At 43.9% G+C, this 19,641-nt stretch overlaps 1 protein-coding gene across 3 annotated transcripts in view; it reads right to left on the minus strand.

The window, feature by feature from the left end:
• UPP2 (uridine phosphorylase 2) overlaps positions 1 to 15,766 on the minus strand; it is a 256,997-nt gene extending 241,231 nt beyond the window's left edge. The window contains exon 1 of one of the 3 annotated variants that reach the window (XM_078683860.1): positions 15,302 to 15,766. In XM_078683860.1, coding sequence (XP_078539986.1) covers positions 15,302 to 15,366 — 65 coding nt within the window. In that variant the 5' untranslated portion in view covers positions 15,367 to 15,766. The remainder of the gene's footprint in view (positions 1 to 15,301) is intronic. The other 2 variants (XM_078683859.1, XM_078683858.1) reach the window with 2 other exon arrangements.
• Between the last annotated feature and the right edge of the window lie 3,875 nt (positions 15,767 to 19,641).

The raw sequence follows: 19,641 nt of genomic DNA on the forward strand, positions 1-19,641 counted from the left end.
AGGGTATATGTGTCTCTTGGAGACATACCAAATCTGGCTGGATACTACGCAACTCTGCCATGACACTCTCTTATACCAATTCTTAAGGTCAGAGACATTTAATGAACATATCTTTACCCCCTTAGCGGCCATAATGGTGGTCAACAAGCACATCTATCTGCAACACCATATTAAACATAATACCGCACATTCCCCAATAATCTTGAAAAAAACACACTATTTTCTCCTTGACTTAGTTTATTTTTTACCTTTTTACCCCACCTTAGTGACCCACCCCAGTACCCCCCCTGTCCCTCAACCCTTCCCTCTCCCCAAATTTCCCCTGTAACAAGGCTTTAGGACACGTGGTCCTGTAGATGCCGGCCACCGTACACACCCTTGCCATTACTCACCACTCAGCCCATACTCAAATAAATCATAACACAACCAGAAATACTACATACCTACACATAAATGTCACCAAACAAAATGATCCACTACAACATTAATGATGTTAAGTATTCATATAAACCCAGCATTCACTAAATTGAATTCAAAAACTCTTTAGCAGAGCCTTCACTAGAAAAAAAAAAAAAAAAAAAAAAAAAAAGGAGTACGATCTTTGAGGATTACTTAACTTTGCCGGGTTCAGCAAATATACTTGGGCTCCTTTGGCCTGAAATCAAGCAATCAATTCCCGCAGCTGCCATCGGAGCTCAACTGTATTTCGGCAGAAGTCCGGCTGCACAAAAAACTCAAAATCCCCCCCGTTTTTTTTTTTTATGAGGATGTGCTAGACGGAATACATCTTCTCGTGCCAAAAAGCCATTAAATTAAGAAAGCTCTAGGTTTTTCATTTATCTGCTCAGTACCAGTACAAACACGCCTACTAAAGGAAAACGGTGAGCTCTTTCAATTTCTCGATCCCAGTCCCATTTAGGCAGTTCCGGAAAGGCCTTTTTAAATAGTTCAACAATGTAACGCCGTGGATCCTGTCCTTCCTTTCCCCTCAGGAATCTGGAGCACACTCAAGTTGTTCCTACGCGCACGGTTTTCAATATTTGTCATCTTCCAATGCGTATCGTCCCTAACCGATTGGATAGCAGCAGTCACAGTCTTGTTGAGCCACTTCGTCGTCCAAATTGAAAATACGTGCTTCAGCTTTATTAAACCGAGAGACAACATCAGCAGCGATTTCGACATCCGTCGGACTAAATTTTGCAATTTTCTACATATATTTTGGACTCTCTTGCTCTCTTCTCGTGTTTTGGCATGGTGGGACATAATTGACTGGTAGATTCGTGAAAGGGAGATATCTTCTTCTTCTTCAAGGTGGTGTGTTTGCGCGGAGCCAGAAGGTTCTATTGCAATACCACCATCACAGAGAGTCAACTCTAGCTTCTTTCGAACTGTGTGGGACCTCCCTTCAGTAAGATCCCCTGACTCCTCCAGAAACAAACTACTAGGTTCACTGCCATTGTTGATGCTCATCTGCACTGCATACTGAAGTGCCGGATCCTCACAAGATGACATCGACTGATCAGAAAGTGAATAAAATTCACCAGACTCCGCATTAGGCATATGCGTCTGACCCCCACCTGATAAATGGTCAGCCCCATTGAGATATTCATTGCCCCCAGTGGCCCCCACATCTGCGCTACCTTGAGTAGTTATGTCACCATTATACTCTCCCAAGGCCATATCCCTGGGAGGTACTGGGGCAGCTACAATAATAGAATTAGTCTCCACGATAGTTTTTCCATCTTCCACCACAGTCACAGCAATAGGGGCTGGAGTATCACTCTGCACAATAGCCTCAATGCCCTCATTAGAACGAACAGGAGCATTCATATCAATCTGGTGAACACAGTCAGAGCCCCCGTTACGGGGGGGGGGGGGGGGTGGATAGGTTGTTTCCCCTTACGCTTTTCTTTGTTAGCCGAAAAGATTGCCGGAATCTTTTTTCCTCGAGGCCCTCCTTGCCTCTAACAGCAGCAGAGTCCGCCACATTATCAATGCCAATAGAGGTAACCGGAGCAGCATCTCTCACCTCTGCACCGGCGTTGCCGACACCCGGATTCACTACGTCCTGAGCGCGAGGTCTACCTCGCCCTCTCTTTTGGGGCATTGTGGTCAAGGCTCAGCCACTTTTCCATCCTTTAGCAGTTTCCAGGAACAAGAGCAACACGCTTGGCGGCCACATACACCGCTAACTGCTGGCAGTCTGGTACCGCCCACACTGCATCGAAAGCGGCTCCAATCTGCCTCCCATCCACGGAAAGCCTCCAGCGTCCAGCAGCACCAATCAACCCCGGGACACAAGGTGAGAGTCCGGGAGGGTTTCCTAAGCATAGCGTAGCAGAAAAATCTTCGAGGAAACAGTATCACTCAAGGATTAAAACTGCAAAATTATAGCAGTACTGTCACGAGCTGTGAGATCAGGCAAGAACGCTCAGCCTACGCGTCTGCTGCAGCAGGCGCCATCTTGCCTTTCCATCCTGGATGCTTTCAAAGCGAAATGTTTGAAACCTTATCTGGCGTATTGGGAAAATGTGCAGAGAAACTATGTAAGATCTTAAAGGAATTCATACTGGATGCTTTCAAAGCAACATTTTTGATAGATTATCTGGTGTATTGGGAAAATGTGCAGAGAAACTACGAAGTAGGATTTGAACATTTGAAGTAGTATTGGATGTGTTATTTGTGTTGATTTTGTATTATATTTGGGAGAATTAGAGATTTTTTTTTAACAAACTAGTTTATTTATTTTTTTCCTGCTGTTTATGATGAAACTACACTGGCATCACTGTGAATAGTGTAGTTAATTTGTAGCTGATGACAGCAAAGAAATGGGAAAAATTGTTATATGAATGTTAAATTGTTTTATATTATTTGAAAACTCATTGTAATTTGTGAAATGTATGAAGTTACATAGCACTTTTGCAGTTTGTTTTATGTAGTTGAAAAGTTAGAAAAAACACTACTAATGACAAATACACAATAGTAATTTGATATTTAAAAAAGAAATCTTTGAAATTCATTGAAAAAAAAAAACACATAGCTTTCAGGGACGTTATACTTAGAAATTAGCATTTAAAAAACCTTTGACATTCACTGAAAAAACCATAGGTTTCAGGGAAGTTATAGTTAGTTGGAGATTTGACTTATAAAACCAGAGAAATTCGCCTGTTATAGTTAGTTGAGATAACTAGAACTCATGCACTCACAATGCACTGCTGATGATGTCACATATTACATCACTCATGACATGGTCAGTGACAATCACTGATGACATCTCAAATGACATCACTGATTACATCATCCACGTGATAATTTGATGCACATACGGATGCCTTAATATAAACTTTGATACACCCATTCTAAAATGCAGGCTACTATTTTTGAAACCATACACAGAAGAATGCCATATACTACATACCACTCACTATTTTCTAGGTCTACATACACATCCAGTCATTTATACATGTAGTTACCCATCAATACAGGACTATAATATGCACTCATACATGCAGTTACACTCTCCCACTCATCCATAGAGTTACTCACACCTAGTCAGTAATGCAAAGAATCACATACCCATTTACTCATGTATATAGTTATACACACCAACTCCGTTATTTAAAGACATACCACATCACTTATTTATACAGATACTAACACATATTTACTGTCTTATACAATGACTGATAGAAGCAGACACTTATTGATATCCCAACCCTTCAAATAATTTACTCACGTATAGTCATTTATATACTCCAACACTCACATATAGTGCCTTAAAACATATGTAGTTAGTCACAGATAAACCACGGAGACATTTATTCACTCACCAATACACCCATAGACACACCAACTCACCCATACACCCCTTCCGAGATTCACTTTTTAATCCATACAACCAGTGAATCACCCACTCCGACATCTGTGCAGAGTTACACCCCCAGTCCACCGATCCACACAGACACCCATACAGATACTCAGACAACAAATCAATAACCTATATAGACACTCATGTAGCTACTGACCAACCCAAACAGCCACTTACACACCAACTGAGAGACTAATACAGCCTTTCACACAGTTTAGGCACTAACCCATGCATTCAGTAAGACACGTTCAATCACTCATTTATACAGTTAGTCACGCACCTACTAAATAATCCATTCAGGCACTTGTAAATCAAGTAATTCTTCAATACACCTTGGCATAGATATATATATGAAAAATATGTAAAGTTTACAGAAACACACATTCACTGGATGATGTCATGAGTGATATCATTTGAGATGTCACTGACCATGTCATGAGTGATGTAATATGTGACATCAGCAGTGCATTGTGGGCGCACAAGTTTTAGTTTGTTGAGCTAACTATAACAGGCAAATGTTATAGGAGTCAAATGTCCAACTAACTAGAACGTCCCTGAAACCCATGTTTTTTTCAGTGAATTTGTAAGGTTTTTTAAATGCTAATTCGCAACTATAACATGCCTAAAACCAATGGTTTTTCAGTGAATATATATCACTTGTAAATGTGTTCATATTGATGTCACTAATGAAAATATAGAGGGAGGTACATATGTAAAATATTTTTTTCATTTTCTGCTAATCCAAATTTGCAGATTCATCCTGATCACGTGTTCAGAATTAAAAACCATTGTGCACTTGTGGTAAAGTCTATGTTTTGGGACCTGCAGAGGAACTGCAGAATAAAAAAAATTTATTAAAAAAGATATAACAAACGTGTATAATTACATTAACAAAAAGTAGATAAATAAAAAAAAGAAAGTCTGCATTTCGAAGAAAAAAAATATTAAAAATCATTGTAGTATTCTTAGGGGCTCATTAGAGAAATGGGACCACCCGCAATCCATGAGGCGGTTCCGCACATTCCATGGAGAATGCGCCCGCCACACTGGCTGGCGCATCCCACATTTTTAACATTGCGGGGGCGGTGCTTAAAGCACCGCCCGCCGCAATGCCAAAAATGCAAGTTGTGCATATGCATGCACAACGTGGCAGGCACCGCGCAGTGCCTGCCATGTTGTACATGCAGAGGGGTACCTTAGGCCACCCCCACCCCCCCATCCTGGAGGCCAGCAATAGGCCCCCAATCTAAAAGACCGCAAGCCTTTCTGTGGCGGCAACACCGCAATGGAAAGGCTGCCCCCGCCTGCATCCTGATATGGATAGCCACATTAAACCATTTGGCAGAAAAGCAGTGGTACCCCTGCCATAGGAATATGGTGGGGGGGGAATAGGTGGGGGGCGGGCTAGGATGTAGGGCGGATCGCCACCGCCATGCAGGCAGTGGCAATCCGCCCTAAATCCTAACGGGGCCCCTTAGTGTTTAAAATAAACCCTAGAAATTAACTTTAAAAAGTCTACAATACAGGAACATGATTCTTTAGAAAGAGAATTTGAAACACTTTTGAATTTGACTGAAAAAAAACGGAAGGTTACAGGAACATTATAGTTCGACTCAGATTTCGCTCATACAAAACCATAGAAATTCAGCAGTCGTAGCTACCAGAGCTAATTATAACTTATGAGGTGTTATGTCACTGACCATGTCATGAGAGATGTAATATGTGAGATCATAAGCTGTGCATTGTGGGGGCATAATTTATAATTAGGTCAGGTAACTATGACTGCTTAATTTCTATGGTTTTGTATACATGAAATCGGAGCTTAACTATAAAGTCCCGGTAACCTTTGGTTTTTTCTGTGAATATTCAAAATGTTCTTTTTGGTGATGTCCCTAGAAGGGGGAGGGACATGACCCATTTGTATTAATGTTGTGTGGGGGCTACAGAAGTCCTGCAGTTCCCCCCCCCCCCCCGCCCTCGCACCATTAGAAAAAAATATGTATGACTCCTGGGTCATTGAAAACATAACTCCAGGAGAATGTACCATCTTTTTAAAAAGCATTTCCCAGGCTGGAGCTCTAGCTCTATAATTGAGACTGCAGTGCCCTAGGAGACGGTTGTGTGGTTACATTTTATATTAAAGCTGTCTCACATAAAAAGCAAGGCTTTTATGTAGTTGTTTTCATGATTGCATTTTTTTCATTTGGGTTTCGTAAAATGTAGGCTAACAGACATGTTTATTTTTTTAAAGAAAAAAGAATCTATTTTCACATTTTTCACTCCTAAAATATATAAATAAATACTATGTAAAAAGAAACAGTCACAGACATGTAGTTTAACAGAACTGTATTAAATATTTTTCAAGTAATCAATAATAAACATTTCATTGTGTGCTTTATTGAAATATACCTTTAACCAAAATTATTGGTAATTTTGGGAGAAAGATTATAGATTTACTTTATCTATAAGGTGTGGAGGGAGAGGGTCTGGCTGCTGGTGGGGGGAGTTGGCAGCAAGCCACCTTGCTGCACAGTGTGAAAGGGAAGGGATGAAATGCACCTTATTTAACTTCATACAGTGCGTTCCTCTCCTTTCCTAGCACTGGCTCACTTTTGGTTGCCTAGCGCCAACACAGGCAACCTTGCATCATAGTGCAAGGGTGCCTACGTACTAAGCAGGATAGTTTTGGTCAAGGAAGGGACGTGGCCCCTGGCCTTTTGAACAAAGAATTCGACCTCAAGGTATGGGGTCCCCAAGGCTTTGCAGGGTCAGAGTGAGGGCCAGCATGACCCGCTTGCCTTTTTTTTGTTAATTTTGGCACTGAGGGTAGACTCCTTGGCCCTATAACGGCACGGGGGGGCCATGTGCTCCAGTCACCTTAATAAAACAAAGATGAAAGCGGACCAAACAGAAATGCCATCTTTTTGTATCCCGCGGGAGCCCCACAGGATCACATCAGAATTTGCTCTTTTTTTTTTTTTTTTGGACTGGGGGATTAGTCTGCCCCTCCCCCCCCCATGGAACCTACAGGAGCAAGGTATCCCTAGCCTGTGTTATATATATATATATATATATATATTTTTTTTTTTTACATAATCAGGACGGGTCACTAATTCCCCAAGTCCTGTAATGGCTCCCACCAACATTTAACCATGTTGCTGCCAGCCAATCAGAGAGCTTGCTCCTGCAGAAGTCTGACTCCCATAAATTATGCTCCCTGGACCAATCAGAATGCTCTATTTTTAAACTGGGGTTCCCACAAGAATCTCTAAAGACTCTCGCAGACCCACCCGTCCAAATATCTATATTGTTTTTACCATAATTTCTCAAAACCTACTGAATGGATTTACACCAAAATCACAAAACAAACAAACTGGGCACCAAGGTCTAGCTTTATGCCAAATTTTGTGTAATTCCATTTAGCAGTTTCTACTGTAGCCCTGTCCAAAGAAGTTTATGGAAAATGCATAGGGATTTTATGTTTTAGGACCCCTTTTTTCATACAACGCTGAAAAAAGAATGAGGAGAAACTGCTCGAGATACAGAAGAGAAATTTGATGAGACAATAAAATGACTGAGATTCAGAGGTTATAGACAAAGATCTGCAAAAGAGCCCACAAAAAGTGAGATTGAAACCACGTGCTGAAACGTTAATCACTCAGACAAATACAAGTAGCAAAAACGGAAAAAAAAAAAAGAAGCGCCTAGATTAGTACTAACATATAGCAAGAGTACTAAAATCATGAGTATTGTAAAAGCCTTGGCATCTAATATCTAAAGATCTGAATATTGGGACTCTCTTGGGCAAACATCTTCGGGTGACTTACAGAAAAACACAAACATTAAAAGATAAATTGGTAAAGAATCATTTTCAGGACAATCGACCAAAGAATTTGTGAGAAGATCAACAGAGTGGATTCATAAAACATAACATGTAAAGCATGCAAGATTGGCATAAATATGCAAACCATGATAGACAGAGAACACAAAATAATTCAGAGCCAAAAGAGAATTACATTCTGTACACTATATGTAGTGTACATAATTGAATAGGCTTGTGGTCTCTGCTACATGGAACGCACATGCTTTCTAAAAAAACTAATATAGGAACATATAAGAGCAGTGAAACATCGCAACACATTGTGTGTAACAGAAAAACTCATAGCACAATGTCAGGAAAACAACTGGAGGACAATGAGATTTTATGGGATAGACATGATCCCACCAAGTGAGCAAGGTGGCAACAGGTCTCAAAAATTAGGATGTCTTAAGTCCAAATATATCATCAGACTGAAAACAAATATGCCTAATGGCCTAAACAACAATGAAGAACCTTATGTGCATCTATTGCACTGATTATCAGTGCTTATGACAGTGTTATGAGACATAGAAGTTAAACTAAGAAAGGTGTCAACACATTTGAGATGCCATAACAATTCCAAATAATCATAATAATTAGCAGACACCATTGCACAACATGTACAGAAGTGAAATAATTGGTATTACTACTAGACCGACACAATAGTGTATGTCCAGACAGACACAGAGATGAGGCATTTGGTACTAGCCCAGGCAACAACATGGCAGGTGGTATGTGGCACTAGACCTCATTCCCTGGCGTTGTTACTAAACTGGACATATGCTGAAAACTACACGCAAACTCACAATTCTTGTAATAATTGAGGGTACTATACAGATAGTTCATAGGCATGAGAATTATAATAATAGGTTTGTGATTGTGTTTCCAAATATAGCATTAGAGAATGCATGAACCATGTTTGTTATCATTGTTTTATAGTAAATATTACGGGGGCGTGGCCAAGATGGCGGCTGGATAGGACGCACGTTTGTGTACCTCCGGCATTCCATTCTATAGCCTTGCATTGCGGCCCATTCCCGGTTTCCAAATGCAGTAAGAGAGAACCAGGCGCCAGTGGAGAGTAGTGGAGCCACAGAGTTGGGCCTTCTAGAGGCTTGATCGACCTGGTTAGCCCGATTGAAACACCAGCGGGAGAAGAGTCTGGGCTGGACGTAAGGAGGGCGGAGCTGGGACAGCCAACCGACTCCAGAGCAATTGATCAGCATACTACATGTTGCCGGCGAGAGGATCGTGGGTTCCAAGATATTGCCAAAAATACAAAAATGAAGAGGGTCAAAAAGGCCTATGTTTACCGACCCCGATATTTCAAAGGCCTAAATTTCAACTATATACTACAATGCAGAATATCTGGGTCATAGAATGAGGTATGTCTCAAGACAGAATGGTTGGCAAACTAAGAAATCAAAAAGAGGGCTAACCTAAGAGAATAATCGGTGGGTGAGAGCTTCTCATCAGACCACCCAAGATGGCGGAGTGTCCTCATATGAGATGGGATATGGATCCAGGCAACATCCTGACCATCATATGACGGTATAGTTGCGGATACCAGTAGTTGTCTCCATCCAAAGCTTATTCTCAATAGGTTGCTGATGAGGTGCAGTGTTAGTGAAAGGATGTGAATTAAAATTGATTACCAGAACAAAAAGTTTGTTTAATAAGTATTGATCTGGTATCAACCATAAAAATTACGCCTAGTAGTCTGACAGTATGACTACTGAGTAAGGCTGTGCAAGAAGGTCGACATGTTTCAGCCAAAGGAAATGTATCCGGCTTTCTTCAGGACCAAAATGAGATGAAAAAACTACTGCACAGGAAATTACATGTGAATGTGATTGTATGTAACAAGGAAAAAGAACATCCTACCCTGACCTCGGAGCCCCAATGTTTCCAGGGATGTTAGAGTAATGCGATCCTTACCCAACTTTGTGTGGGTGGTTAACCTCACCTCGCCCGGCGTCCTGCTCGGGAAAACTGAGGCACCGCTCTCTCCATCGGTTACCCCTCTCTAGCGTCCGAGATGAAGTGGACGCTAGAGGGGTAACCGACGAGAGAGCGGTGCCTCAGTTTTCCCGAGCAGGACGCCGGGCGAGGGGAGGTCACATGTAATTTCCTGTGCAGTAGTTTTTTCATCTCATTTTGGTCCTGAAGAAAGCCGGATACATTTCCTTTGGCTGAAACATGTCGACCTTCTTGCACAGCCTTACTCAGTAGTCATACTGTCAGACTACTAGGCGTAATTTTTATGGTTGATACCAGATCAATACTTATTAAACACACTTTTTGTTCTGGTAATCAATTTTAATTCACATCCTTTCACTAACACTGCACCTCATCAGCAACCTATTGAGAATAAGCTTTGGATGGAGACAACTACTGGTATCCGCAACTATACCGTCATATGATGGTCAGGATGTTGCCTGGATCCATATCCCATCTCATATGAGGAGACTCCGCCATCTTGGGTGGTCTGATGAGAATCTCTCACCCACTAATTATTCTCTTAGGTTAGCCCTCTTTTTGATTTCTTAGTTTGCCAACCATTCTGTCTTGAGACATACCTATACATTCCAAGATATTGCACCTGGCTGGCGACAATCCTCAAGGGAGGTGATCTTGGCACACGGCGGTGCCTCGAACGCCATTAATACCGCGCCTGCCATCTTGCCTGTCTCGGCACTGCGGGGGCGTTTATCACGGCGAGGAGCGGTTCCATTCTTTCGTTGTGACGTACTGGCCCCAGACTACTTGTAGAGCCAACAACACAGTGGCATGAGCACGACGGCTCCACATGGAGGAGGAAGGCAGCCATTTGGACCCTGCTGGCGGCGGACAGAGCACTGGGCCTGGCAAGGCCTCAACAGAAGCGGTGAGCACTGGGTATCTTGCGCTCACGCTACCAGATGTGTGTTACTAGCCCTGGAGTGACTAATTGGACTCTGCCGGACCCGGAGAGCAGTGGGGATCCTAGAATCCAGCCTGGGGCACACAATCTGCACCTACAGATGCCTCCTGTGAGTACTGCCTAGCTGCATGGCGCAAACTCTAATAGCGAATTCCCATTGGCCTTAGGACAGCTGGTGAAGCAGTTGTCCAGAGGGGCTGTTCAGGCGTGGAGTGAACTGGAGACTGGCCCTTAGGCTTCATATGTATAGCATCCCATAATCCCGGGGCGAAAAGCGGTTCTTTAGTTTGCGGCCACCGATACGAGCCACTGAGTCTCATTCACTGCGCCAGCCCGAGCTTGGAGTACAACCGGAGGTGGAGGACAAGCGGGCCGGAGCCTAGAGGTTGCTTCAGGCAGAACGCGGGGAGAGCTCTGCCCCAAGGTGCCTTAAAATACACTGAGGCTGATCTATCACTGGCCATATCAGCGGTGTTTCAATGGCACAGACCAAGGGTTCTTGCGGCAGATAGAGGACAGACGGAGGAACCTTGAGACATTTCCGTATCCCTCGGAGGCCTGATTAGGGAGTGGACTGTGCCTACCGACACCTTCCGGTGGGGCGAGAGCTCTAGGAGGCTGCAACCCAGGCGACATCATCCAACCCATTGGGGTCATACAGCTCGGTGGCACTGTACTATCGAGAAAGGAAGTCTCAGCCTAGCGGGTCTGCCCATATTCGGATCACAGGCATGTATGCAGTTCCTTACCTAACTGCACCCTCGGAGCACACCGGCGGTGGTGAGAAGCCCATCCCCCACTGGAAGGCCCTGAAGTGAACTATTGGAGTGGCACGTGTGTCAGATTGCAGACAACTTCAGGGTTTCGTACATGCGTGAGCATTGGAGGAGCACCTACAAACCTGGGTCAGCATTATGACTGCAGCCAGCGCAAAGAAGGATAGGACCCTAAAAGAAAGGCTGCTAAAACAGCCTGGGGCTTCTAGCTCAACGAGCACCTCACCTGTGGACGAGAGGCCAGTTGAGGTGATGGAGGGGGGTGATGGACCAGTCACTAAGGTCTTCATGACGGAGCTATTATCTGCCCTTGAGGAAGACATCCAAGACTTGAAGGGCCAACTCTGCGCTGATCTGGAAGAGCTTAGACAAGACTTTGAGGAGGTTGGTGAACAAGTGACCAATCTGGAGGAGCACGACGCAAGAGAAGGAACTCCACATGATGCAACAAGACCTGATCCGCCTGCAGGAGCAGCACCTGGACTTGCAGAAGATCGAGAATCACTCTTGGAGAAACAATGAACGGATCAGAGGTGTGCCTTGGCGGACTGAAGGAGACTATCTCAGGTCTTGCGTCTTAGCCCTCTTTCGACATGTTCTGTGCGAAGAGGACAAGACATACAGATGGACCGGTGCATAGGGTAGGCCTGGCCAGAGGGTATAAGTCCCCACCGCCAGATATCCTTTTATGTATCCATGATTTTCAGCTAAAGGAGCTGTTAATATGCAAAGCTCAAGAGTCCCAGCCCATTCAATTAGGAGGCCATTCTCCTGCACACTTTTAGGACCTGGCGGCATCTACCTTGGTCAAGAGGCGAGAATTTCGGATTGTTACCTCCCATCTTCGTGACAAAGGGATGCCGTACTCCTGGGGTACAAAAGAGCTGTGATTGGCTGGCTGCAACCTGAGTAGAAAGTTGTGGCCGTCATTTTACACACCAGAAAATGGTCCCCGGCGCCAAATTAATTTAAGGTTTATTGGAAAGGGGTAGGATAGAGGCACCTAGACCCCCTGGGAGCAATATAGGGTGTGTGGGGGGCCCTGGTGGGAGGAACATGCCCAGAAACCTTTTTTTCATGTGTGAATTTTCGCAAATTCATTGCGATGCTCAGCGAGGCCCCGAGCGCAACTTCAGATTTGCACATTCGGCTGAAAAAAACCACAAAAAAAAAATAAAACACACTCACTCAGATACATAAGCACACACTCACAGACCCACGCAGAGACTCATGCACTCACTCAAAGATCCACTCAGAGATTCATGTAACCACTCGCACACCCACTTAGACACACAAGTACCCACTCCTAGACCCACTGAGACACTCATGCACCCACTCACGTGGGATTCATGCACCCACTCTCAGACCCACTTCAGCTGAGTCCCAAAAAAAAAATGCACAAGAAGAAAGAAAAGGGGGCAGGGTAGGAATACCCTAACCCTCTAGCAGTGGTCTAGGAGTCCTAGAGGGACCCCACCAGGACAAAAGAGATTTTTTTTTTAATTTACTACAAATTTTCTGAAATATTTTAAAATCCTGAAAAAAAAACAAGAAAAAAAAAAACACAAGCATGGTCTCCTGTGCTTATTTTTATTGTAGCCCTTGGGTGGGCCAGGTCCAGAGGGCATGCAGAGATTTTAAATAACACGGAGGGAGGTGCATGGCCCCCCCTCCAAGGGCATATTTATACCCCAGGGACCACCACCACCTCCTTGTAGCTATATTTTCAGAAGAAGACAGAGGGGAGACACGTGGGGGGGAGGGGTGAACCACCATCTCCCCAGGGCCAAATATTTTAAATGAAGGAGGGGGCACAAGGCCCCCTCTTGGGCCATATATGGCCCTGGGACCACCCCCTCCCTGGGCACAAAAAAAGGAGGGGTGCTGTGGAACCCACCCTGCTGGAGCTTTTTAAGGCTCTGGGGTCTATCACCCCTTGGGGCCGGATCATGCCTGGTCCTGGGGTACCCACAGAGGTTTAATCTATTTTGCTGCCTGCATGTCCGGGCAGGGAGAGGGATGAAATGATTTATCTTGCATGCAAAGAGCTGCAGTTCCTGAAGCCCCCTAAATGCAAGAGCAATGCTGGCTCCCGCAGGAGGCGGTAAACCGGCTGGGAACGTGGGGGCTCTCAGGCTCCCTTGGTGGTCCCCATCCTACAGACTGGGTGCCTAGGTGTGACCAGGGCAACCAGGGACATATGGCGGGCCCCAAAGGGATGGGGCCCCAGGGCTGAAATCAGCCCAGGGAGGGAGGCTACACTGCACCCCTCCCCAATGGTTTGTGGCTGGGCTCCAGGGGATGGGGCCCAGTCTGAAATCAGCCAGGGGGCCACACAGCTCCTCTCACTCATTTGTTACCAGGCCCCGGTGGATTTGGTTTCTGTGGCCGAAATCTGCCCAGGGAGGGATGCCGCATGCCCCTCCTCCTCCATTGAATTAAGGCTGGGCCCTGGGGGATAGGGTCCCGGGGCCCAAATCGGCCTGGGGACAGGGGCCAGGCTGCCCCCTCCTCCATTAAGGTTTTGCAAGGTTGTTTTGGCCCTTAAGCTCATCTCACAGAAATTGAACCTTAAAGGGAGGTACTTACAAATGTAAACATCGCAAGTGCCCGGTTCAAGCTCCACTTCTGTAGAGGACAAACAATCCTTTCTCCTGGGCTTGGCAAAGTCAGAGCAAGTGGATTTTCCCATCATTTTCATATTGAAATACAATCTGAAATCCCTTGTGGCCCTGACTGCTTTGTTGATCTACTGGAGCACAATCTGTATGTTACTGTGACGAGTGGGTTCTTTGTTGTCCTGCCCTGGTGAGAGCAGAGTCCATGGTTCCCCCTTTAAACTTTAAAGAGTATGCAAAAGTATGGTCCCACACAAACACTCAATTAGTGTTTGGCCCCATCCACCTTGGTAGTATGCAATGGTCTTCTTGCCCTTTGACAGGATGAAGGACAGCTTAACCAGAGGCCCTCCAGCGCCTTTCCCGCTGATTTCTGATTACGCATTCTTCATGCCGAGCAACATGAGAACATCTCCACCAAACAAAGAAGCACTTACTTCATATAGCTAAGAGGAAGTACCCTTGTTTGGTGGAGATTTACCTCTTTCTAGTCTCATTGTCTTCTCTATAGGAGGATTTATGTTAACACACATCTGTATAAAGACGCACAACGAACAATCACATTGCCAAATTGCACACAAGGTCACTGGAGACCTTTCCTCGTGGGCCATTACACAGATGTAGTGTAAAAGATGCACTGGACATTTACCCAACGAGGGAGCACTTACTAATTAAAATTAATTACATTGTGCACGCTGCAACTCCAAATGGCGATGCAGCATGCAAAATGTAATTCGTTTTATTTATTAACTTACCTCCGTTGGGCTGTATGCCGGAGTTTAGCACCCCGCCACTGCAGCACTCCCTCGAGGAGCCGTTACTGTCAAATACCAATTATAGCATGGTTATAATGTATACTCCAAACTGCACGCTCTCTTGGTACAAAACCAGTTGTATTAATGCCGTTGTCAATAGAACTTATTTAAAATCTTTCGGTAAGTTGAAATGCAGAGCTGGCCCTAAGACCTGTAGGTTTCCAAGAGGGCACTGCAAGATGTGTTTTTAAAAAAAATCCCAGTCACATAGCGATAAAATGAATTGCCCAAAAACACAAGCAGTTCAGGGCCGATGCAAGCAGTTTAACCCCGAACCTACAAATCTGCAACACGATCTACTTTTCACTTCCAACGCCTGCGCAGGCCAGTTATTTTTTTCCCTCACAAGAACACACTTAAGGGAGTATTAATAAATACATTATTTTGAAACAATCGAATACAGGCCAATGCTCTGATGTATACTTTAGCACCCATTACTTACCCAAGCTGCCCGACTAGGTCAGTCACAACAGCCTCACTGGTCTTGCCTGCTAGTATCGGCGCCATTGCTGCCCAGATGAAGAAAAACCACTTGAAAATAACGCTGTCCTCCTTCGCCGAAGGATCACTTCATTCCACGTAAAGCTGTCTCCGGTAGGCCGCGTACCTTGGGTTGGTCAGGAGTCAGTCTCCACAGGGACGTTTGGTGCAGACTCGGTATGGTAAGAGGCGCTGACTGACTCAGCATCATATATGAGGTAAACCGAAGTAGGGCGGGGGTAGCAATAGCACTTCCACGATCCAAATGGCTGTTTTAAGTGGGTGCTGCTAGGTTACACCCCCAAGAGGTATGTTTACAGGGGGTGGGGCGTAAAGGACAGTATTTGGGAAATCTGTCAGTGTTTGGGATCAATATTGGAAGTTCATTAACCTCACAGTTGTTGAAAACATTACTGGCAAATTCCCGACACTACAAATAAAGACAGTTCCGCATGTTTAGCTTGCATTTGTGTTCACAGGTGCCAAGAATCGGCTTGTAAGCAGTTTAGGGGCATAGAAAGTGAAAGCGGCCGTTTCCGGTGTTTTCGCTCAGCAAATGAAAGAAAATAAATGTTTTTTAAGAAAAATACTGGCAACGCATGTAACAATTTGAGTTATCACGTTTAATATCCACTCGCTGTGTTTGGCTAGTACCACGTAAACTAACTAGCTCTTTTCTGCGAACGGTGAAAGTAGGCCCGCAAGAAAGGGTCCTTCTTTATGGCAAAAGCGACGTTTTGTAAAGAACGAGGTTATGTACTGTGTCCCGTTATAGAGTAGCACTTTTTAGCTTTGGAAACTCGCACCGGGCACCTAAGTTGAACTATTTGTTACACAATATCATAGTATCAGCTGCCATGTTTTCCCAGCCCCATGCGGCAGTTCAGTTTTTCATTCTTTGCATTCTGGGACTTGATGCCCTGCAAGCCCACGAGGCAAATAAAAAAATCTTGGTTGGACGAGCTGGCGAGGCGTGGACTCGGAAAACCTAGGTATGGTTTTGTCATGACGGGTTTGCAATGTGTTTGCAGTTTACAGACACACTGCTGTATATATTTTTTCATCACTTATGGATATTGCATTTTTATGATGGAAACAAATCTTTTAATGAACACAAGAAGAACATTATTTAATGAAATGCCATAAAAGGGCAGGCTGTCAATATAGTAACTGAAATCCCGTTCTTTATAGGGAAGGATATAAAAACACCGCGGTGGTCCCAGCATTGGGCTGCAGCAGAGCGCTTAAGTTTCCCAGGTCCATGCATTCTGGGATATGTCGTTCTGTTTATGACATTATAAAATAATGGCAACAACTCCCAGAATGCAATATAAAAGCCTGGACTGGATGAGCTATTCCCACATGGTCAGTGGACACTTGGAAGCTATGCAGCAGGTACTTTGAACAAATGCAGACTGTTTACTAATAGGAAGCAAGCAAGACCAAACATTTTAGGCCCCACCTGCCTACTACAAAAAGTTTAATTGTAATACTAAAAGCAGGCCAGACGGTTCATCATGACGAGCCAGCTACTGGTAGCCCCAGATGCTATTGCTCTCTGCTAATGACAAACTGTGGGATTAATCCATAAGGGGACACTGTCCCTCTTTGTGCTGTGGTTCACCTTTAACTAGCTGTGCTGAACAAAAACAGGTGCATTGAGCACTGTTGCCGATAATGAACTGCCCCATGGCAACCACAAACTTGCACTTCTGTGTAGGCAGCGCATTAGTGAAAGATGGACCAGCTTATTGAAGCAGTCAGAGACTTTTAAAGGCATATGCAGAGTGGGAAGTTGCCCAGGGCCCCAAGTTTTCAAGCCCCCCCCTGACAATTTGATCTTTCTCCCACTCTGTCAATGAGAACCTCTCTCTGCCTATCTCTACTTCTGACTTTCACTACCAAGCGTACTTTTTTGGGAATTTTGGGGGCCCAGAAAAGACTGTCAGCTATTTTTGTATGAAAGTTAAAGTATAATTCACTACTGTTTAGCATTAGTTAGTCTTGAATTAGCAGAAAATAAGTAATACAATTGTAATTTCATCTTAACGGGGGCCTAAAAATATTTTTTGCCCAGGGCCCTGAAAATTCTTACGTTGAAACTGGAAGCAGTGGATCTGCCTTTCACTGTGAATGCGGCGCCAGCATGCACCCTCTCGGTGTAACGCATATGAATCGCCCCAAAGGGATATCTCGGCGCAGCAGGATCAAATATGCCTGGCAAGGAGCCTAAACATTTTAAATAATTCAGTTTTGAATAATTTCCTAAAATTGTAGTGGGCGGTGGATTCTCATAGGTGTTGGGGAAGTTTGTTCCAAAGATGGGGGGCTAGGAAAGAAAAATCACGGCTACCTGAATGTGTTTTCTTAATGTGTGTTATAGTAAGAAGAGACTTATTCGTAGATCTCAAAGACCTTGCAGGTCAATAGAGGATAAGCTTTTCCTCCAAGAAGGTAGGTCCCTTACCATTAAGCACTTTGTGCACTAGGCAACAGATTTTGAAGGTGATACGCTTCCGCACTGGCAGCCAGTGTAGTGCAAGTAATAAAGGAACCAAGGCAGATCTCGCTGGTAGATTGTGAATTAGATGAGCCGCTGTATTCTGAACTACCTGGATCTTGTCCAGGAAGGATTCGTTGACCGCAGCCAGAGGAGTATTTTCATAGTCGAGGAGATTAATCACCAGTTCCTGGACTAGGGTCTTGCGTACTGCCAATGGGAGCATTGGAAGAACTGTTCGTAGTAGCCTCATAACAAGAAAGCAGGAGCCAGTGGTAGATGTCACTTGGTCTTTCATGGTTAACTTCTGATCAAGTTTTATACCCAGATTTTTCACAGAAGATATTGGAGTAGGTGGTGATCCTAATTCAGGCGACCACCACTCAGGAGGCCATAACAATTGAGCAGCGCCGAAAAGCAAGATTTCAGTTTTACCACCATTTAGCTGGAGAAAGTTAGCGGCCATCCAAGCTGCAATAGCTTTTATGCCTTTAGTGAAATATAAGCACCACTTCTCCTTGGCACTCCTCCTGCCAGCCACTTTGCCTATGCACTTGGGTTGATAGTATGGTGGAGGATCATAGGAAAAGTGTGTCCCTTATTTGCATGGGGACATGTCACCATGCAAATGAGGGAATGCCTCTCAAGGACAGTGCCTGTGCTACATGTGTACCAGCACTATCTACATTGCTGGTTACTTAGTGTTGTTTGCTTTTGACTGGAAACATTCTTTCAACCGATTGCTATTTGTGATTTGTTGTCCTCATTTTGTTTACATGTTATTTAATTTGTGAAGTGTATTGATATCGTCTTTTGAATTTACAAAAAAAATAAGAAAAAGGATTATATATGTATAAATAAATGATGTTCGACCATCTTATTAGTTAGCTTGGTCTTAGTCTGCTTAAAATAGTGGCAGCCCATCAAATAGCCAGCTAGATGCTTTTGAATATTTAGTAGAGATGAAGAAGACAGCAATTCGCTAGAGAATCATTCACATTTCTCTAGAGATTATTTGACATTGTGTCTGATTTTAATAAACAGCATCTCAGTTTCCTCATGTTGCAGTGTCTCCTAATGCATAGAAGTCCTAGAGGTTTTAAGACAATGGCTGCATGGATAAACATATCAAACAACAATGACAATGTAATATATGGTTTTTTTTCTCTCTTGTTTTGAGTAATCAAACTTTATTTCTGCAGGAATTCATTTTAAACTTGGGTATCATTTTGGATAATGGTACACAGGAGTTCTTGTTCTGTTGTACTGTCCCAATAATTTCAAGCTCTACATTATGTTGGAATTACATTACTGTCTAGCATCACACCCTTTATATTGGGGTTAAAATGCAGAACTTTAATGCACCCTTCTTATCTAGTCTTGTCTCTATTGCACCTGGGTAAAAGGAAAAATGTGTTTAGCCATTAACTGAGTATGTGGTAGGTCAACTTTTGATGCGCTGCTTAGAGCCTGAAGGCCATGAAGTATTTGAACGTCTTCCTCGACTGTCAATGGATGAGGCCTAGATCTTAGTTAATATACAATGTTGGAACAGTATCTCTTTGGGAAGAAAACGCAAAGAGCTAGGGAGACAGTTAAGGAGTTGTATCACAAAACTATGACACTGGTGTGTACGTGCTATGTTGGTAGCAGTTTTGATGAATGTGTGAGAGGCCAATTTATGCTGGGTTGCAGCATGGAGAAGGCATGACAATGTTTGTTGCCAAAGGATGACCTCTCCTTAAAGGAATTTTTAACAATTGCTGCGACGTGAGAACACACCACGTTTGGAGGATATAAAA

Source organism: Lissotriton helveticus, chromosome 3_1, assembly GCF_964261635.1.
Source record: "Lissotriton helveticus chromosome 3_1, aLisHel1.1, whole genome shotgun sequence".
Classification (NCBI taxonomy): Eukaryota; Metazoa; Chordata; class Amphibia; order Caudata; family Salamandridae; genus Lissotriton; species Lissotriton helveticus.